Source organism: Megalops cyprinoides, chromosome 21 (assembly GCF_013368585.1).
Source record: "Megalops cyprinoides isolate fMegCyp1 chromosome 21, fMegCyp1.pri, whole genome shotgun sequence".
Lineage (NCBI taxonomy): Eukaryota > Metazoa > Chordata > Actinopteri > Elopiformes > Megalopidae > Megalops > Megalops cyprinoides.
This window is the reverse complement of record NC_050603.1, coordinates 7,768,275-7,790,268: the sequence shown is the minus strand read 5'-3', so window position 1 is coordinate 7,790,268 and position 21,994 is coordinate 7,768,275. Positions and strand designations below refer to the sequence as shown.

At 45.3% G+C, this 21,994-nt stretch overlaps 1 protein-coding gene across 2 annotated transcripts in view; it reads left to right on the top strand.

The window, feature by feature from the left end:
- fam49al (family with sequence similarity 49 member A, like) overlaps window positions 1-17,873 on the top strand; it is a 36,468-nt gene extending 18,595 nt beyond the window's left edge. Inside the window, exons 3-12 of one of the 2 annotated variants that reach the window (XM_036555651.1) lie at window positions 4,047-4,127; window positions 8,657-8,778; window positions 9,273-9,378; window positions 12,049-12,185; window positions 13,051-13,128; window positions 13,418-13,534; window positions 13,999-14,078; window positions 14,600-14,726; window positions 15,211-15,281; window positions 16,165-17,873. In XM_036555651.1, coding sequence (XP_036411544.1) covers window positions 4,058-4,127; window positions 8,657-8,778; window positions 9,273-9,378; window positions 12,049-12,185; window positions 13,051-13,128; window positions 13,418-13,534; window positions 13,999-14,078; window positions 14,600-14,726; window positions 15,211-15,281; window positions 16,165-16,228 — 972 coding nt within the window. In that variant the 5' untranslated portion in view covers window positions 4,047-4,057 and the 3' untranslated portion in view covers window positions 16,229-17,873. Of the gene's footprint in view, window positions 1-4,046; window positions 4,128-5,068; window positions 5,149-8,656; window positions 8,779-9,272; window positions 9,379-12,048; window positions 12,186-13,050; window positions 13,129-13,417; window positions 13,535-13,998; window positions 14,079-14,599; window positions 14,727-15,210; window positions 15,282-16,164 lie in introns of those variants that run through there. The other variant, XM_036555650.1, reaches the window with a different exon arrangement.
- The last annotated feature ends 4,121 nt before the right edge of the window (window positions 17,874-21,994 follow it).

The following is a 21,994-nucleotide window of genomic DNA, read 5'->3' as shown; positions in this document are numbered from 1 at the left end:
AGACATACCATGGTTACCTCAATAATGATAATTGCTTCACGTGAACGGACTGGCTGTTTACAGTGATTTTCCGGTCTTTTGGGCTTTCTTTCTTCTCGTGACTGCCAAAGGCCCAGCTTCCTCTTTCTCTGTTTTAGAACCCAGCTCAGAAACACCCTGGCAACCTGAAGCCACGCCAGTTTTGTTCTAAACGCTTTGATGTGGGTCAGGTCTTATCTTCCAGTCCGAATTCCTCTGAAGTGTCCGCCTTGAAGATGGCTTTTTAGGGGTATTGTCTGTTCAGTAAATAGGATTTCCCTTAGCTGAGATATGTGTTCATTTATTCTCGTGAGTGACTCTTAAAAAGGGGAAATACTTATATAAAGAGCTTTCCATGTATTACGTATTTTGTTCATTTCCGTTCACTACATATTTACTGAAGCAATTCAAAAAATTCAGCTACCCTCCCCAAGGGTACAACAGCCTAACCTCACCAGAACTTAACCCTGCAAACTTTTGTATACAGTATATTCATAACAGGTATATTATTGATGCTTTCATATATATTATGGTTTGCTCATTCTGTTGAATGAATTGTAAAATACAATCCCAAATACATGAATGATACAGATATATCAAAGCAACAAAGATGTATGTATATTTAAAATGTATGAGTAGCTGACACAAACTAATAAATATTACTCTTCGTGAGGGTATTTAAAATTTGTAAGAGCGTGAAGCCTGAACTTAACCATAACTTGACCATAGTGGCACCAGTCTTTTCATGTTAACTGATGCAATAACATCCAGCAGTTTTACAGCAGCAAATTGTGCTATTGCAAAAATTCAAATAGCGTTACACCAGAATTTCAGCAAAGTCATAATCAGCTTTGGGTTTAAACAGCAAACCCATGCAGTTCTTTTGCAGTCAGATTAAATGACAGAATTCTCAGTACCACTCCAACAACTGGTTGACATGAGCATTAGATCAGCATTGAATCTCAAGTGATTGGTCCATTACTGTACCAGCAATATGTAACTGACATTTCCCACTGGAAAACCAACCTCCTTTAACTGCAGTTATGTGTGGCCTAACTCCACAGGTTCACACAAGAAATGTTCTCCTGGAGAACTGCCTCTGTCAGAGCCTCAACACAGAGACCCCCAACATGCCTCCACTTTCCCGCTATCGCTGTGCCAAACTCCCACCTCACAGGGGCTGCTATTACCCAGCATCCTCTGTCTTTCTTCCCCTAGCGTCACAGGGTAGAGTGATGAAACCATTCCCCCAGTGGAATTTCAGAAGCCTCGCTGTCCTTTTTATATTCATGGCAGATAGTTTCATACAGAGCAGAATTCAAGGCTAAAATAAGCTAATCATTTGGCCAAGGTCATAACACTAGCATCCTATATAAAGTTTGACCACACATCCCTCATAGCTAAAATAGCCATCTAGCTAGTTATTGAGTGCTACTAGATGAGTGCCTTTTAAGGTCTCACCATTTGCATAGTTTTTCTCATGGGTTTGGAGTCTGTTGCTCTGTTTCATTGAGTGAGCTATTGGGGAAAAAACAAGGCCTGATCCTGTAGTGGCATCACATCAACAACCAGACGCTACTGTTGTGCATACACCAGGCTCTCTGGACAGAGTGTGCCATCACAAGACACCTCTCCAAAAACAAACCTTCTCCCTGGGGCCTTTGCACAATGCTGTATGTGGTAGCGGTGGGGGGGCTCACCCCTCCTCCCCGGTCACTGTGCTGTGTGTTACATCCTTAATGTAAAAAGCCCAGTGTTCCTCCTGTTACTGCGCTGACCTTAACAACAGGAGACTGGTTCTGTGCATTAAAGAGCACTTTCTGGTAGACCCCTTTTTCAGGGGCTGGGGGTGATGGCCTGTGTTCTCTTTGGCGCAGAATCAGGGGACGCTTGTATCCCCTAAATTGCTCCCGTCCCACAATGGGGCGCCCTGGGAGCAAACTAAGGCGGCTTGTCCTCGTGGGCCGCGGCCTGCACAAGGTTGCCTTTCACCACCGAATTCAAAGGCTCTGCGCCGGTTCTGAAAAGCGCCTGCGGACAGACGGGTGGGAGGTGGAGGAGAGGTCCTGACAGAACCGGGCTTTCAGAGAGTCCAAACTAAACCCATTCATCCCACCCCCCTCTCCCGGGCCACACTCGGCTTTATGCTCCCTGACTGGGCCGCTTCTTCCCCGCGGTCACCCCGCTATCTCCATCCCATAATCACTGTCTCTGTCTCTCTCACAATCGGGGCCTCTCTGGGCCCTCCTGTTCCCCTCAGCTGCCCGCCCCAACGCCACCCGCCTCAATATGGGCCTTACTCCCATCAGCCCCTGCTTCTACGCCACCCCTCACTTCTGCTGGTCAGTGCAGGCCCTCTCTCACACCCAAACACAGCTGTCCATTTTATAGTGCTGTGAGTGTGTAGAAAAAGGATGCACCCCCCCCCCTCCCCCAGGGCTAATCCTAGCCCTAGCGGCTAAGCCTCACTGGCTGTTTGTAATCAGCGTTTGTTATCCCTGTGTGTCTAGCAAGCGTTTCCCCATGGATTTCCCATTACAGGAAATGCATACTGCATGAGAAAGGCCTCATCTCTCACACTTAGTCCGATTCGTATTTATTTATTTGGCAAATGCTTTTATCCAAAGTGACTTACAAGGCTGATGTCGATAGATTCAGTGCACCACACAGGAGAAACTAGGGCATGCCGTGGGTAGCCCGTGGCACACAGACACATCAAAGTGATGGGTTCTTTATGGTCCAAAATACATCTGTGGGAAAGTGGTTAATATTTCCGTTCCTCTGCCCTCTGCTCTGAGCCCCATGCAGCGTGCCCCAGCATCACTGCGGGTGGGTGGGACTATGAACGGAGCGTGCTGGGCTATCACGTTGTCATGTCATTATCAGCGTGTTGAAACAGTGTTAACTCTCACACACAAGCATGCGCACACACAAAACTGCTTCTCTGTAGATCTAGGCCTCAGTCTCAGGAAATTACACACTTCCTGGTCTACTTTAGGGTTATTAGAGTAGGATTAAGGCAAACTGTAATATACATCTGTATCTTGTATATATACTTACATGGATACTTCATGTCCAGTTTTACACCTGTAAGTGGATACGCAACAATCTGCATTACCATTCATTTACTTACCGTAGTTTCCTTAGATTCTTCTGTGAATTTTTTCTGTTTCAGTAGTCATGCACTACTATGACGTGTGTTACTTATATTGTTTATATTGATTGTGTGACCCAGATATGAAACACACTCTGGTTGTGGTGGCTAAACGCCCTTCCGCTGAGCCATCACATGCCTGCGCTGTACCTCCACTGAGTGACACGTCACACACCCAGTGTAGGAGCACGACCAGTGCCACGGTCTAGGGGGGATCAGAAATAAAATCACAGTTCATTGCAGTTTTATTTCAGTGTGAAAATATTTACTTCAAAAATAGAATTACTCCAAATTCAATAAACGATCATCCTTAACACTGACCACAAATAAACAAGCGCTTTTTTTTTCAACAGAAACACTTTTTTTTTCATTAATTTTGGCGAACACTGAACCTGCCAAACAGTGAAGAAAACAAACACAATGCTTGCATGCGACTGTATGTCAAAGTTGACAAAAAATGTTGGTTGAATACAGGGGTAAGCATGGTGGGTGGACTGAGAGGGCAGAAAAAAACCCTGGATTGCTAAAGAACTCATTCAGATCAGGAGGAATTAAGACTGACGCTTGCCTCTTCCTACCCCACAAAAAAAAAAAAAAAACAGAAAAAAAATTTTTTTCTAATCTTGATTTTAAGTGAAATGATTTGCTGATACTTAACTTGATGATAAGGGACTCCAAAAGGTCACATTTGAATTTGAGTGCGGGGGGAGTGAGGAGAGGTGGGTAGTGTGAGAGAGTGAGGAGAGGTGGGTAGAGAGAAGAAGAAAAGGAGTGAGAGAGCATTAACAAAGGAAAGGGATGAAGAGGGAGAGACGGAGAAGGACAGAGAGTGCTGCTCTGTACTGTGTGTCTCTCTGTTGTCTCCTCTGCTCAGGTTTGCTGGCCATGGGGAACCTCATTAAGGTCCTTGGCAAGGATTTAGAGAACTGTCCGCATTTTTTCCTGGACTTTGAAAGTAAGTGTGCACTGATGTGTATGTGCGTGTGTGTATGTGTGTATGTGTGTGTGTGTGTGTGTGTGGGACTGGGGGTGCTGGTTGTGGGGTGGGGGGTGTTGAGGGTTGGCGGTGGACATTGGGGGGGGAGGGTCGCTGGAGGTTGGGGGAGGAGTGAGAATTGGAGAAGGGGCAGGGTTGATGTTGTGGTGCTGATTTTTTTTTAATCCCGGACACTCTTTCATCTCACTCTGGATCATCATCCTACACCTGCCCATGTTCCCTGTATATGTCACTGCATTCATGTGTGATGGTGGCCCAATTTCCTCCCTCTCTGTGTACGTTTCCATAGCCCCTTAGTACCACCTCATTATTATTTTACATGATTGTCATTTAGCAGAGGCTCTTATCCAGAGCAACTTACATATGTTACAGTTTTACAAGGTATCCATTTATACAGCTGGATATTTTACTGAGGCAATTCTGGATTAAGTAGCTTGCCCAAAGGTACAGCAACAGTGCCCCAACAGGGAGTCGAACCAGCAACCTTTTGGTTACGAGTCCTTATCCTGCTCCTCACCGCTATGCTACACTGCAACCCCCAGGGACTCATGGGAAACCTCCTGAAACCGCCTCCTTTTTGCACTGGATTCCCCACTGATGCACACAATTCCAGGGAATAGTCTCCCGTTCTGGGGGTGTAATGGAGCCGTGGAGAACATGATCCAGTGGGAGTAAGGGAGTGTCTGTGAGTCTGCGTCAACATGCCGGCACCCCCGCCACTCCCAAAGGAGTCCCAGCCCCTCCCACTACTCCCCGGCCACACCCCTCACCCCGTCCAGCCCTGTCGTACCCCGCCCCTCAACACACACACGCACGCATGCACACACACACATGCACACACACATACACACACCCACCCACCCCCCTCACCCACATACCTCTCCCTTCTTCTGTTCCAGGGGACTCATGGGAAATCTCCTGAAAGTGCTGTCTTGCGCCGAACTTGAGCATGGCCAAATAGTTTTCCTTGACTTTGAACGTGAGACCATTGGCTTCTTATTTTTTGCGTTCTTTTTTTTTTTTTTAAGATCATCATGTCCCTTCTTGTTTCCCCTTCCCTGTTGGGTTAGTCGATCATTCCATGTCTGTGTGTTGGCTGGCATTTGGAAAGCATTTATTTGCTGTTTTGTACCATTTAAGCAAACTGAGTAAATACTAATATGATAAAAGATCCAACCATATGGTATCTGTATAGGACTTCTAATAGACACATGCTAATATCATCCAGACAAAAACAGAAGGTATGGTAATACAGTAATAATATATTTAGTACAAGCATTTAAACATGCAGGTATGAAAAGATGGTGCAAATGCATATATGAAATAAATGCTATGGTGTTTGATGGTTGATATGATGGTCTGTCACTCTTATTACTGTGTCAGTGCTGTGGCTTGTATTTGAAAGTAGCATGATTGAATCTGAACACAAATCTGAACAAAAACACTCTTAAATCTGTCTGCAAAATTCACCATACTGCCTAAGCAAAGCACTGACAGCAGTCCTTTATGTGTGACCACTTCACCTCCTACACTTCCCAGAATGCCATGCTCGCGTGCTTCTGTGTGTTCCGCGTTAATGTGTGACATCACAGTGATCTGTGATAACTTCCATCCCACTGCCATCCTTCCTTTTCTTTCCTTTGCAAACCTGTCACCGCTACACTACATCCAGCCTGTCCCTGTTGCTGGGCGGGGGTAGCTGTAACATAGCCGATGCCGTTTCCTTGGTAACGATGGTTTTCCAGCTTCACCCGCTGTACCGCAGGCTTCTCTTTAACCCTCGTCTAACCGCTCTCTCCCCTTCTGTAATCCTCTTCCAGTGTCTCCACGACTTAACAGTCCCTTCTCATTGGTTGAGAAACTCTTGCTGCTGGTGTGCCCAATCCCAATCCTGCAGGGCTGTCACCTCCTTGGCTCAATTTTCTCAGAATAGCGACCACCCTCAAATCAGGAAGCGCGGGATCACCATCAAAATGGTGATCATCCTTGGACCAGGAAGCAGGGGTTAACCCTTAAAGCAGTGACCACACCCCACAGATCAGGAAGCAGGGGTTTAACCTTAAAGCAGTGACCACATGTGGATCAGGAAGCAGGAGTGCACCCTCAAAACATTGACCATCCTCAGATCAGCAAACAGGGGCTCTCTCAGGACAATGCAGTGGTTGATGATGCTGGTACTCTGGACAGCAGCCCTACAAGGCTGGGATTGGGTGGCCGTGCGCCAATTAAAAAAGTCATCCCTGTTGGAATGAATGAATTCATTTGTATATAAAAAAATTAGGCTAATCTGTCATGGAGCTTGCTTGTGTTGCCAAACAGAGTCAGGTGTGCGAGGATACAGTACAGTACAGTCCCGGCTCTCCCCAGGGATCCCCAGCCTCGGAGGAAAACAAAAACTTCAAGGCTCATTAGCCACTTTTATTCCTGGTGCGATTCGCTAGCCTCTTACACCTGGAGAAAGGTGTTACCTACCTGCGGCTCTAATCATTGGCGGAGAAAAAACCCTGCGGCGATGCGGTGCCCAGCTCGCTGTCAAACTCATTAAATTAATAATGCTGTTCACACCGGGCAATTAAAGTTAATGCACTGTACACCTCCACCCTGAGTCTGTCCTTACAGTTTCCGAACCTGAGAAAAACAACAGCAACTAAACAGCACACTACACAAAGTGAGATCAGAGATCAGAAGAAATGGTCTGGTCAGTGAAAAGGATAGATGACTCTTCTGATGACTACAGAGAAGTGCAGAATAGCTGTAGAGAAGGTGCTTTACATCCACTAATGGGGGAGAATTTAGTGGCAAATGATTGAAACCTCGCGCGCACACACACACACACACACACACACACACACACACACACACACACACACACACACACACACACACACCGAGGGCTGGACTGTCATTCCCCCACCACTTGAAATTTATTCTGAAAAGAGGGAACCGATGCACACGTAAACGGTCCGGCAGGTTCACCCTGTCCCGTCTGAGGTGATCAGCTCCAAACCGCCGATCGCCCTCAGTTCCACTTACAGACGCTCTCTGCAAACAAAGCTGGCAGTGTTGCGAACAGGCATGCCCTGTGGTAACCGTGCTCTAATTTACAGAGCGAGAGAGAGGGAGAGAGAGAGAGAGTGTGCCTGGAGGAGGGCTCTGCTGCTTGCTTGCTCAGTTGATAGCGTTATGGCCACCGGCCACAAACATTTACTCTCTAATTCATTCAAACGGGCACAGTGGGAGAGGGAGCGCAGACAGACAGGGCCGTCAGAGCCTGGCACGCCTTTCACTTTAATGGGACTCTGCCTGAGTAACTTACACATTTTTTACACACTTAATGCCTTTCACACAGCTGGGGCTTCTGCCAGACCATTCCAGCTGATGCGCTTGTTAGTACCTTTCCCTTTGAGCCCCCATCTGGGGCTTAAACTCGTGTCCCTCTGTCACAATTCCCTGTAGACGAACGCAACTCTGGTGCCTGTATCAAGGCCTGTAAGCACGACACCCCCCAACAGCAAGACAACACATTCATACATATTAATACATATTTGTATTAAATATTTAACAACAGCATGATAGAAGACATTATTGCTCATATCTATATTCCAAGGGGGTACATACTCCAGTGTGTGCTCCATGGCTAATGCACATTATTTCCCTTACATTATATTCTTTATGCGTTTTTAAGGTCGTCGTTGTCCAGGGCGATGTTTATTGATAATATTGGCATAATCCCCACAGCAGTGGATGATATTGACTGCATTGCTGAAGAGCACAGCAGCAGAGCCTCACCCAGGATATGAGACTGACCACCTCCTATTCTCTCCCCTCTCCACCGGCCAGCAAACCTCTCTCCTGTTTGATAAAGTCTTCTCCAGTGGAGGGTCTTCTAATAAGTTTTACAACCCCAGAGAGGTAGAGAGAAACATGGGGGAGGCCGTAAAAGTGGGCAGCGCGTAATCTTGTCTGCCAGACAGATTTTTCCCACATAGAGCTCTCTGCTCAGCGCATGACCAACACTTTCAGTGACAGGAGCTCTGCAGAGAAACAGCTGTCAGTCTGGGCGGGGCAGACAGATTAGGCCGAGGCACTCAAAGCTGGCCCATCTGTCGCCCACCCAGCGTGGGTGCGTGTAGCCCGGCTTCCCCCGGACCTTTCCCCCACAGCCAGATTAATGTCTCCAAATATGTGCACTCGAAATTATTCGCCTCACGACGTGGCTCGTAGTTCATGATGGTCCAGCCCTCGTTCAACCAGAGCAAGCTTCCTCACAGCAGGACAAGACCGAGCCAAGAAACAGTCACTCACACTGCGGATTAGACTCTCCAAGCTCCAAAGTTTAGATAGCGAGGGGTCTTTAAATTGAGTCCAAGTTCTTCAGCGCCACCGCCTGAGTGTGACAGAATCGCTCCGTCACCCTGACACCAGCGTGGCTGTGGAGGCCTGTTCTTTCACTCGCTGACCTCATCACCTCCTGCCCCTCCGCGCAGATGCCCAGCCCACAGAGGCCGAGACGGCGGTGTGGAACCAGGTGAGCGCCGTGTTAGAGGAGGCTCATGGGATACTGGCGGAGCTGCAGTCCTACAATGGAGCGGGGCAGGAGATAAGAGAGGTGAGGATGTCCCTGCGTTGCATCTGGACACATTATTACATTACATTTATTATTATTATTATTATTGTTGTTGTTGTTGTTATGATTACTTTGCTTGTTGGAGCCAGGATGGTTAATATAACTTCCAGGATAACCAATGTAACACAACATTTATTTGTTATCCATTTTTAATACTTAATACATCTTGTACAGATCGATTTTTTTCCCCCCAATCTAGGGCCTGGAGTCTTTTGTTCCCTTTTTGGTTCAGTTGATCACTTCTAAACGCAAGTGATTTTAAATATTGGATACTGCAGTGTTGACCTTTTCAGAAAATTAATGCTGTATATCTGACTGAATTTATCAATTTACTCAAATGCCTGAGAGCTTGGCACAGAGAAGCACAGACAGGACCAAAGGCAGCACTACATCATTTTAGCATCACATATTACACGGCCTTGCCAGAGCTAAATACAACATGCAGCATTATGCTTCATCTGTGTGTCTCTTTCCAGGCCATTCAGAACCCAAGTGACCTACAGCTGCAGGAGAAGGCCTGGAATGCAGTCTGCCCCCTGGTGGCCAAACTGAAGCGCTTCTACGAGTTCTCCCTCAGGCTGGGTATGTGGCCCAGCCTCGTTCTCATTCGCTCATTCAAGCAGCAGGCTGTCAGCCTGAACCTGTCAATCACCGCAACCGCCAGTGATGTAAACGGAAAAAAAAAAAAAAATCCTCCATCTTCGGTGGATCTGCTCTCTCCTTTCTCCTCCGCATCCTGCCAGTGCAGGATCTCTGTGGGAGGCTCTCTTGCTGCTCAAGGCCTCAACCCCCCCCCACCCCCACCCCCCTTCCCCCCTGCTGCTGACCTCACTGTACCGTTCCCATGGCGACAGGATCTGCCATATCGCATGGAGCGATGGGGGGAGGGGGGGGGGGGGGGGGTGCTGAATACTGATGACACCTGTTTGTCTCTCTCTGTCACGTCGCGTCAACCTCCTCGCTGCTCCGACCACATCCCCCAGCGCACGCAAGCTGACCCCCCCCGAATAAACACACATTCATATTCCTCTTTTCCTCGGACCTTTACCCAACCATGCCTCAGTTTAAATCCTGGAACAAGGGGGGCCTTGGCTGACTGTAATGGGGGTTCAGGTTTCGGAGGGACCCTTAAAGTTAATAAAAAAATATCAGTCCTTTATTTATAGAGCTGCTGCTGCATATTTTATGAGGGGAGAGGCTGGCTCCCCTTGCAGCACAAGGCATACTTAATACTTAATACATAATATGGATTTTCAGTAGATGGATTCTACACCTTCTTTTTTGGGGGGGGGGAAAGTGTACAGTTACTGGGGTGGTGGCTTTTGTTAGGAATGAGAACCGCACCGCCATTGCTCTCGGGACACAGGACAGAGTGACGGACAGGGAAGACCATGCCGGTTCTCATGGTTGATCCTTTTAAATAAGCAGCTCATTTATAGCTAAAATTACTCTTTGATTTGCAGGCTGAGGGTATTTAATCAAGCTTCATCAAAATTTAAAGTGGAACAAAAACAAGATTCGTTCCAATCATTGAGGCCTGGGATAACCGACCCCTACTGTGAAGAATGGAATGGGCAGCTGGAGTGCGAATAAGCACAGACTTATAACTCTGTATATGAAGCGAAGCTGTAAAACATGCTGACTGCAGACACTGTATTATGACGGTGACCCCTGTTGTAGGAGATCGATAATCCTGCAGGTTTTAGGAGTCACCTCTCCACCCGCGGCTGATGGTAACCTGGAATAACATGTGATTCAGGTCCCTGCACCGTAACTCCAGTTGTGTAACCACATCCCTTTTTTAACGGTCTAAAACAGTCAGGAGAATGCAGTCCTCATTTGAATTGGTCAGGGGCTGACAGTTCAGTTAGAGTTTTAAATGGGGACTTGGCAACACTGGAGCTTGCAGCCCTGAGCCATTCCAGATTTTTATGTTGATCACATTTGGCAGCCTATTCAAATAATCACTTCAGTTAGATTAAGATCTCAAGCTGATTGATATTCAGATCCTTAATGGCTCCTGATGGCAGTGGTTTCTCCCTGGCTGGGTGAACTCAGAGTGTATTTGTGGGCTAGGATGTGTGGTAGGGATGCGTACTTGGGTGAGGTGTGGTTAACTACCATTAACTGCCTGGTTAATGTTCCTCAGGCTACGTACCTGTTGTTTTCCCCCTATTTCATGTCGATTGAGAACGTTCAGTAATTAGCAGGCAGTAGCTATTTGCTGTGAAACATTGGTAATTGATTAATATGTGTTGTCAGTGATTGGTTGTATGTGGGATGTGGCACAATGGAGTACTCTGTTTAAAAGAAATCACAGAAACTGAGACAAAGCCAAGATTTATTACGAAGTCTTCATTCTGTTAATTAGTTAACTTATTGCAGTATTTATTTGGGTAAATTGCAACCATCTTTTAAACAGTTGATATTTTACTCACCAAAACATGCATCTACAATATTTGGAAGTGTTGTGGTTGGTCAATGGTGAAGTGGCAAAAAGACTCCGGGTATGTGTATCACTGGTAAGAACCGTATTGGCACTTGAGTATACACCTATCAGGAGTATGTTAAATTAGGGGGTTTAAATTGAGACATGATCTATAGTATTAAAATGGAGCATGCAAGTTCTCTGATAAGTAATTACAGTGGAGTATAGTGTAGAGAGGAAGGGAGGCTTGCTGTGATCACTACAATGCATTGCAAGTCTCTTATGAGAGCTGACAGGAGGGTAAATGTGTCAGAACAAACATCTTTTTGTTGTTTCTGTTTAATGCCTTTGTCATTTTTAACCTGCCCGCTCCAGTAAGTATTTTGCTGGTCTTTTATATGTAGCCCAATGCGACTCTTGTGTTTGGGTTTTAAATAGCATATTAATAATGAATAAATAACATTACAGACAAAGTGATGTTATTGATGAATATTGGCATTAGACAGGTGTAGATATTGCAGACAGATATTGGCATTACAGATCAGTATATATATTACAGACATTTATAGGTATTACAGACAACTATTGGAATTACAGGTAAGTACAGGTATTACAATTGGATATATATAACAGAGCGATATAGGCATTACAGAAAGATATTGAGAAAGAGAAAAAAGAAAGATATTGCATATGGATATAGGTATCACAAATGCATATAAATATTACAGCCTGATGCAGATATTACAGCAAAATGCAGGTTACAGAAATGCAGGTTGCAAATTACAGAGAGATGGATGGATGATGAGTTGCATTTGGTGTTTCAGAGAATGCTCTGCGCAGCCTGTTGGAGGCACTGACAAGCCCCCCCTACGCCCCCATGCAGCATCTGGAGCGGGAGCAGGCCCTGGCCAAGCAGTTTGCCGAAATCCTGCACTTCACACTCAGCTTCGACGAGCTCAAGGTGGGTGGGGGGGGTGGGGGGGGTGTACAGTCAGAGAGAGGGACAAGGCAGTGTCCATGGCTGTTGGAATCCTGCTCCGGTCTGAATATGGATCATGTACAACACCAGGGGTTTGGGGAAAGGGATCCCTCTTTCCTCAACCACTACCTGTAAAATATTATCTATCTATCTATCTAATAATTATTATGTAAATTATAGTCTACCAGTTTCATGTTTAGAGCTTTAGATTTGTGACTAAGGGTAATGGATATAAAATCCTGCTGTCAATGCTTTAATCAGAGACCGCTGAAACAACAGACTGTCTGGTCAGCGTTCCCTCTGTCCCCTGTATTTCCTTGCCTAGGTTGCTCTGGTCCTGAATTTTCAGTGACAACCATTACTGAATATTATTCATGAACTGAACATCTGTGATGTAATGCCTGAATAAAAGCTGGGACTAGAGTGTGTGAAGGTTTCCATGCCAACCAGTAATTCTAACATCCAATTCAAATGAACTGGCACCACAGCTGAAGCAAACTACCTCTCCCTCGGTGTTAATGGTGAGAGAGGCTCCATTTGTAGGCAGAATTTCATCACCAGTGTTGTGAAATTGCCCTTGGGTCATAGCTACTGCAGTTTCCAACTGCAGAACATATGGATCAGTAAGAGGTTTTATCTCATCTACAATAAACATGAAAAGGATTTTGAAAGTGTATGTGTTGGTTTCCTAATGTTGCTAGCTTTACTCTGTTGATTAGTTGAGATGTTTATTGCAAACTACTGTATAGCACCATCATGTTATGAACTGTACTGTACAATTTTTTGCATGCCACCGCCTTTAAACCACGATTCAGCTCAGTAACACAATGTCACTCTCCTCCTGTAGATGACAAATCCAGCCATTCAGAATGACTTCAGTTACTATAGGAGGACCATTAGTAGGAACCGCCTCAACAACCAACAGGTAAGACTGTGCTACAACTCCTTGGCACTGTGACTCCAGCAGGGAGATCCAAAACATAACCTTACCTAGATCAGGCTGATAAGATCCAACCAGGAGAAAAAGAATGTGATCAAATGTTCAAATCATTCCACTGGTTTTGTTTTGGTCAGAGTACAAAAACACACTCAGGCTATGAAAACAACCTAACATCATACACTCCCAGAGGGGTGCACTCCCTCTGCCTCACTCTTTATCACCTTTGAATGAATTAAGTTGATCACACCCCCATTTTCCCATTCCTCTACTGCAGTTGGACGCTGAGAATGAGGTGAACAATGAAATGGCCAATCGAATGTCGCTGTTCTACGCGGAGGCCACTCCCATGCTGAAGACCCTTAGCAATGCCACCACTAAGTTTGTGTCAGAGGTGAGTCGTCACAAGAATACCACCTGACCACTGCCAAAGAGGTAGACTGAGCAAGACTTCAGTCTCCAAATGCCCCTTTCACTTTCAGTGGTCTGAATTCTCTACATTCTGAAAACCAGTGTGGTAGCAGGTTTCAAAATATCTGTCGTCTCTGCATACACCTGTTTCTTTTCACCATACCTAAACCCTGCACATGAAATCCAGTAACACAAGGACTCATCTGATTGGTTATAATGAGAAGGCTAGACCTGCCACTGCACATTCCCAACAAAATACAGCCTCACTACACAAACTAATGCTTAAATTTAGCAGATAAAAGGAACATTATTTGGTAACAGAGAGCCTATGGCAAACAGCCACAGGCCCTGTGAACACAACCAGAGTGATCTATGGCTCTGACTCTTTGCTTTGTCTCCCACTAGTGGCCATGTCTGACATAGAGTTGTTTGCGGCTTTCCTTCCAGAACAAGACGCTGCCGATAGAGGACACGACAGACTGCTTGAGCACCATGGCGTGCGTGTGCCGGGTCATGCTGGAGACCCCGTGAGTTCCGCCCCCTCTGTCTCAGTCTGTCTCTCACCTGTTGTCTGTGTCTGCCAACACGTTCCTTCAGACTGCACCCTGCACTGTCTCTCTTGGTGAGCCAGGTTTAGAGGAGACCACAAACCCAGCTCCAGCTGGTAGCCCGGCAGAAGCTTAGAAGTCCACTGTACACAGTTATCTTGATCAGACTAGTATGCACAGTCTTTGGAGAAAGAAGAGGTCAGAATTGTTGCTTTTACTCTAGCCTGCCAAGCCACTACAAATCTCTTACTCATACACGTTATTCCAGTTGCATGATTGTGTACAAGCTAATGTTGGTGCTGGCTGAATGTTGCATTGCAAAACTGAGTAGGAAGATGGAAAGACAATTGAACAGAACAGGATAGGATAGAATCAAGTGAACTGTCTTCAGCTGCTCTAGCTGGAAGTGGAAACAAACTGAGCAATGATGGAAGGAGGTGACTGAGCATCGCTAACGAGCCCCTGTCCGTCTCTCTGTCCGTCCGTCTGTCCGTCCACAGGGAGTACAGGTGCCGTTTCACCAACACGGACACCATGCTGTTCTGCATGAGGGTGATGGTGGGCGTCATCATCCTCTACGACCACGTCCACCCCGTGGGCGCCTTCGCCAAGACCTCCAAGATCGATGTAAGAGCCAGCCGTCACTGAGAGAGTCGATCCGCACGGCCACTGTCACCAACACCCATTCACTCTCATTAGCACACTAGCATGAGAGAGTACGGCCAAAGGAGTCCCTCTACACAGGCAATAAAGTTCATCCCCATGCTGTCAAACAAACAAGGAAATATATTAATATATTCACTCCAATGTAAAAGCAAAAGGCAGAGTTAAGGAAAGTCACAGACCAGCAGTGGCATATAATATAAGAAATACGTGTCAAATGTAATTGTTTGGCAGCTTTTGTGTTGTTAATGAAACTATTTCCTGATATGGATCATAGGTCACCAATAAGTACAGAAAAGGCAGTTTTATGTCTAGCAGGGATGTGTGTGCGTGTCTGGTGGGGGGGGGGGTGTACAGAGCAGGGAAAAACAGCAGCAGGGGGTCTCAGGTTCAGAGAGGGGTGACATTTCCTCTGAGCAGTCCTGTGTGTCTGTTTTTTTATCTACAGATGAAAGGCTGCATCAAGGTTTTGAAAGAACAGCCTTCAAACAGCGTGGAGGGATTGCTGAACGCACTGAGGTCAGTACTGCAGGCGGGAACACCGCACTCATGGGGTCCAGTCTGTGCAGTGCTAGGTGAATGCCGAGGGTGGGTCTGGGGTCAGTGGTGAGAGACTGGTGGGTCTGGGGTCAGTGATGAGAGACTGAGGGTGGGTCTGGGGTCAGTGGTGAGAGACTGAGGGTGGGTCTGGGGTCAGTGATGAGAGATTGAGGGTGGGTCTGGGGTCAGTGGTGAGAGACTGAGGGTGGGTCTGGGGTCAGTGATGAGAGACTGAGGGTGGGTCTGGGGTCAGTGGTGAGAGACAGTGATGAGAGACTGAGGGTGGGTCTGGGGTCAGTGGTGAGAGACTGAGGGTGGGACTGGGGTCAGTGATGAGAGACTGAGGGTGGGTCTGGGGTCAGTGATGAGAGACTGAGGGTGGGTCTGGGGTCAGTGATGAGAGACTGAGGGTGGGTCTGGGGTCACTGGTGAGAGACTGGTGGGTCTGGGGTCAGTGATGAGAGACTGAGGGTGGGTCTGGGGTCAGTGGTGAGAGACTGAGGGTGGGTCTGGGGTCAATGGTGAGAGATTGAGGGTGGGTCTGGGGTCAGTGATGAGAGACTGAGGGTGGGTCTGGGGTCAGTGGTGAGAGATTGAGGGTGGGTCTGGGGTCAGTGATGAGAGACTGAGGGTGGGTCTGGGGTCAGTGGTGAGAGACTGGTGGGTCTGGGGTCTATCCTGAGGATCTGAGGTCTGAGGTTTGTAGTGAAAGACAGAGTGATCACAAGGGAAGTTGGGGTGCAGCGGGGGTCACTGAAGGGAATAGGGGGATGTAGGTGTGTGTGTGTGTGTGTTGGGGGGTTTCTGACTGCAGCCAATTCTGCCTGTACAGGAGGAGTAAGCATGGATTCTCTTTCCACAGGTATACAACACGGCATCTAAACGACGATAGCACCTCCAAACAAATCAGAGCCATGCTGCAATGAGAGAGGGGAGAGGGGAGCGGGGAGAGAGGGAGCAAGCACAGGACGAGAGAAAGAGCGAGGGAGGGGGGAGAGAGAGATAGAGGGAGGAGACAGCGAAGTTACATACATGGGTGGCTGGCAGTCTTGGGTGACCCGATCTCAGAAACCCGTTTGTTTACAAGAATGAAATGCAAAACAATTTCAATGTCAATAACCTGAAACAGGGGGGGGAAAAAGAAAAAAATATATATATTGTCAATCGCTCATCTTCATGTCTCTCATTTTGTAAAAAAAAAAAAGAGAAGAAAATATAGAGATATATATTAAAGTTAAAAAAGTGAAAACAGAACTTAACACAACGTAGGAGATAAATAAAAAGAGGAGAGGAGGAAGGAAAACTATATTAAAATTCTAAGGTTAAAAAAAAAAACAGAAAAAAGAAAAAAAGGTCCATATTCCAGTGTAAGTCTGAAGAGTATTTTTGCACTCACAAAGAAAACAATGCCATCACTATGGTTTCACTGTAAAGAAAAAAGCTAGAAATTAAGTGTACAGTTAAATTACATGTACCTGCATTTTGATTCCATCTGATTTGACACCATGGCCTCATTTTACCCGTAGTCATCTCCAGCCCATGATAGTACCTGTTGCAATATGGGTAATGTAGTTCAGTTTAACATGGCACAAAAGATACAACTTCCTCAATACTTCACCAATTGATTGGTCATGTATATCATGTCATATATTTTAAAGAATGGAACAGATGTAATGTGTAGGCTTGTTACAAAATATAAAATTTTAATTTTCAGGATATTAAGATTGCCAAATGCATATAGCAGAGTGCTATACATGGCTGTATATATTCTAAAAGCACAGTATAAACTCAAAAAGCTATTTTGTATTAAGTTTGAATAAAATCAAGTGCTTTTTACCTCTACAACAAACAGGTACACAACAGTATACAACAGTAATATTCTCACAAGGTATTTTTAGGGCATTCAACAAAAAAACTAATGCCACTCAAACTGGCATTGAGATTGGAAATCAAAACAACATCTTGCACCTTAATGTATTTCTCTTGTATTTTTTCTTCACTTTAAATGGTGCTATGGTATTTGATGTTTAAACAGCCTGAATCTGCTTCAGCTATATTCATGTGAGAATCGTTTATAAGAGGATGCGTCATGAATATTACAGCACACACAACTCTCACCCGATAATGCTGCTACGTACTGTTCCTCCCATCTTAACCGCAGTGTGTTTAACGGTAACCAACACAGCAGGGATCACGCGTTAAGAGAAAAAAAAAATCCCTTACAACGATCCCACTGATCACAAATCAAAACCAAGCCCAAAAGTGTGCCGCGTGGCCATGGTCAATAACCAATAAACAAAAACAAGCCAAGCTGTTTCTGGTCAGGAGGAATACTACATAGGTTTTCTTTTTCGTTCTCTTCTTTGTTCCAAGCAAGCATTGTCATCTCTGCTACTACAGTCAAATATATTTAAAAAAAAAAGGTAACAAGAGGGTGAAGACTAGCTTAGCCACTGTCCGAACGGAGGGGGTCAGCGCAGCATCGGTGTCCGCAGTGCACGCCTCTGCTGCTTTGGCTCCTGCCGTTTTAAAGAACTCAAGGAGGCGCAGGCGAAGTCGGCGGAGAAACGGTGTAAACGGCGGAGAAACGGTGTAAATAAGGGCGCGGGCCTCAAACGAAACGCTGAGGCTACTCCACCAGGCATTAAAGTAGGCTGGGTTGGCTATGAAAACAAACATTGCTTATGATCAACTAGAAAAAAAAAATCTTTCTTTTAGTATGAGGCAAATAAAAAAAGTAATTTAAATAAGTGGGGATTTTAAAAAATCAAAAAGGCGATAAACGCAGTGCTGTACCGTGGATGTCCATAGCCCTTAGAAAGTCAAACTTAATTTGATCTTATATTTTCTATACAGGTATATGTGTACATGCATATATACTGTATAAATATATAGATGGCATGTTGTAAAAGTTCTGACGAGACGTGTAAATACAGTGTTTTTAATTCATTTTTATTGTTCAGTGAATCTGGATTGGGTATGTGTTGTCTCTCTAACCCATGCGCTTGGCTTGGACCTTTGGACTTGCCGTAGTCATAGGTTTCAGATTTATTACTTCATATTGATGAACGAAACTGAAAAGGGTGTCCATTTGCTTGTTATTTTGTACATTTTGTGCAACAATAAACTTGTCATTTATTACATTCAAGCCCTGGGTTCTGTGGTTTTCATTGTGTCCAATAACTCATTCTTCCACCAAAGCCCAATAAAACTACCCATTAAATACCATATAAGTTATTTACCAATAAAGCCACGTTTAAGTCCAGAATCATTCCAGGTAAGCAATACTTGTGACACTATGCATCACTTAATCTCTGCAAGTAACAGCCTAAAGACAGCAAAACATCTGGGTGCTATGTCCCTGTATCGACCAACAGGGGGCAGCAAGCTACAGCATTCGTCTTCAGTTCTGGATTTATCACGGACTGGATGTTGTCAAAATAACAAAATTACAGACTCTATTTTGTGTAATACTGAATTGATGGCTGGCTATCTCGCGGTCCATCTGATCACAGCCCGCATGTAAAAGACAAAATTCCTTTTAGCAACGACCAAACACAGCGATATACACCGCCAGTCATTTCACCGGTTGCACCGGTTTTAAATCCAGAAAATACTTGAGAACGAGTTAAATGAGACAATGTACACTGTGGCTTTCCAGGACCTGAGACAAAAAGAAGCCAGATAAATTTTTAGTCGGGTGTTCAGCCATGACGCTGTCCGTGGTGCTGACAAAGACATGGTAGCCTATGTGGGTTGGTAAAGCAAACAGTTTTTGAATTACATCGCATTGTTAGTCCTCTTTTTCTTTGCATTAACAGGCTCTTTACCGGACGCACCGTGATCAGGAGCTCAATACCAAAGTCAGGCAAGGGATTCAAGGTCTCTTGCTGTGTTCGCTGTCCTGACCACGACCAAACGCTTCGGCTCCGAGGGCCTTTCCGTTCTTCGGTACATTCATTTTACGGGCATTAAAACCATACAGGGGAAACTAGCTCAAAGTTTAAACCTAAACATAAAATCGAGTATCACTCAAAGGGGCAAACACATCGAATGGGTCCTCAGTAAGGAAAACCTGAATCACAAACCTGTTCCAACTATGCCACCCAACAGCGGGCACAGTTACGAACTTCTTTCAGTTGTGGGAAATCATGTACAGTCGTCTAGGTTTTTAAATTATTTAGAGAATCGTGGTGACGTTTATGATCAGCACACAGCTCTCTTGTTCCATAAATTTGAGCCATTGGGATTTGTGTGCGAAAAATATTTCAGAAGACCAGTTTGAATCCCACTGCGTGAAGCAATGTGCTATAGTAAGCGTTTTATTTCCTTTGAGACCTATACGAACGACACTTATTACTAAACGCAACAAACTCAAATTACTAGATTAACATGGCACAGAGAAAGATGCGTCGGGAAAACCAACCCAAAGGGAGAACAACAATTCAAAACCATGTACTGCTGAGATGAATCTATACCCTGTATTAAATTTCCCGATTGGAGCAACAGCTGACATTGAATTTTACCCACTGCTATTTTGAAAGGGCATATAAAATGCTGAAGTGTCTGTGGGCCAAGTACATTTTTAAATAGGCCTATTTATTTCATTTCCAGTTTACGTTCTCAAATACAACCACAAGGGGGCAGCAAAAGATCAATAATTCTAATATTATTTCCCAAAGACGACGCTTGTGTAGGTTACAGCATTTGATAAGAATAATTTGATAACGTCCTCCAAATATACAACGGTTTAATAGATTTTCGTTCTACCAGAGGTTTATTATCTCTTTTTTATAAGAAGAACCCACTACTGTTGAGCGGTTTGGGTCACTCATACCGGCGCTGAGCATTGACTCGACTAAAAGTGCTTTCTTTGCTGGTTATGCTTACTGGTTTTATACCAACAGAACTGAATGTGGAAAAGTAAATAGATGCATCTGAAGAAAAGATGAGTGATGTATGTTATCTTGCAGAGAAAAGTCCACGAAGCAAAATAAATGTTTTACGAAGCAAAAAGAAGCTAATCGTGTGATGACAATGTAGACCCTAGAAGTTAGCGCTGTCAACTGACTTGACCATCAGAAACAACAAAGTCCTTACGTTTAGTCGTTACAGTTTGCCAACAGCTTTCCATAAAGAACAAACAATGAAATAAAAACGAACGGCGACAGATTGTTTGTTGTTCTGACTGGTCAACGTTTGAATCTAACGCCAGGGCTACATCTTCGAAATCCGTGCCAAAACTGGGGGTCTGCGCGACGTGGGGGCAGAGAGTTCTCTGAATTAGGGCAGTAATAGCCAAGGGATGCGTACACAAGGTGGCTGGGGAATCCGTTGAAAACCAGGCAGAGAAAACTGCAGCTGAGGGCAGCGGGGCATTGCCGCTTCAGTAAAACTAATAGGTCACTTGAGCACATGTCGGCTATAACGGACACACAGGCGCGCCTGCACTCCCTGTACTTCTTTCTTGGAAACTGTTTTACTAATCTACGCTCTAACAGCATATGCATGCTCCTCTGACAGTCCTTGTTCAGATTACAACTCCAGAGAGCAACCAGTTGCGTCCTCTCCGGTACTTTTCTCGCCTTTGCCCTCGGCATGCTTAGCGCCCCAGACAGCGCTGTGTCGGGGATGCTGGTCGATGGGCGCTAAGAAATGCACGTTACATTAGCTACCTGGCCAACAACTACAACACGTGTATGAAATCTCAAAAACAACCTCCGAATCTGTCCAGCAATAGCGAAGACATATTTAATGAAGTCACTGTAACAAGTGCTTGTTTTTTTTTCATCGGGGTCCATTAAGTAGCCTACATAGTGCAGATTGGTTGTTTTTTTGGGAAACAGCGGCCTCGAATCTTTTGTACTCCCAAATGAGTCATTTATTTATCAGATATGGACATAGAGGAGGGAGGGAGAGAGGAGAGGGTGGCTGTCGTCAGAGAGGCATACGTACAAAACAATACATGGACCGTTGATGATTTGTTTGCCAATCTTTTACTTTATGACCACCCCCATACACACACACACACACACATACAAGCTCTCAATTGCCTCACCTGCTCGCGCGCGGTGCCAACTTCCACGCCCAAACAAAACATCCCCGGTCTCAGGCCACTGACAGGGGGTTCCATTGTGTTCGCAGATTCGGTTTTGGCCCGGCTTCAGACCGCAGTCTTAACCTGCAAACGTCGGGCAGCAATACATCCTAACAGCTAACTCTACATTCCGTAATTCTACTGGAGCAGGGCTTGACCCCCCACACCCCACTTCATGCCCAATAGCCCTTACGTCTGACCCTCACACTACAACGATTGATTACCGCTGTTACACGCGTTATTGGTACCATAAACTAGGGGCCGTCTAGATACCTGAGACAAGCTAACAGCGGACGACACAGCTGCACACAAACAAGCTGTTGCAGTGAGCTGGGAGCGCTAAACTCACTCAAGATCGCTCTGCCGGTGTGTTTTTGCACCAAAACCATTTAAACAGCTTCGTCTGTGCACATGGATTATTTTAAGCATGAAATCCCAAATCATCTAACGTAGCCTACATGAACTGGTATTTAGAGGACAGAGCCGACGTTCCCATTAGAATTTCACATAAATATTTTACACACTTCGGTTTTGATGTTCACTAGTTAATTTTAATACAAATTCAAATTTTAAAAAAGGTAGAAGTAAATCCTGG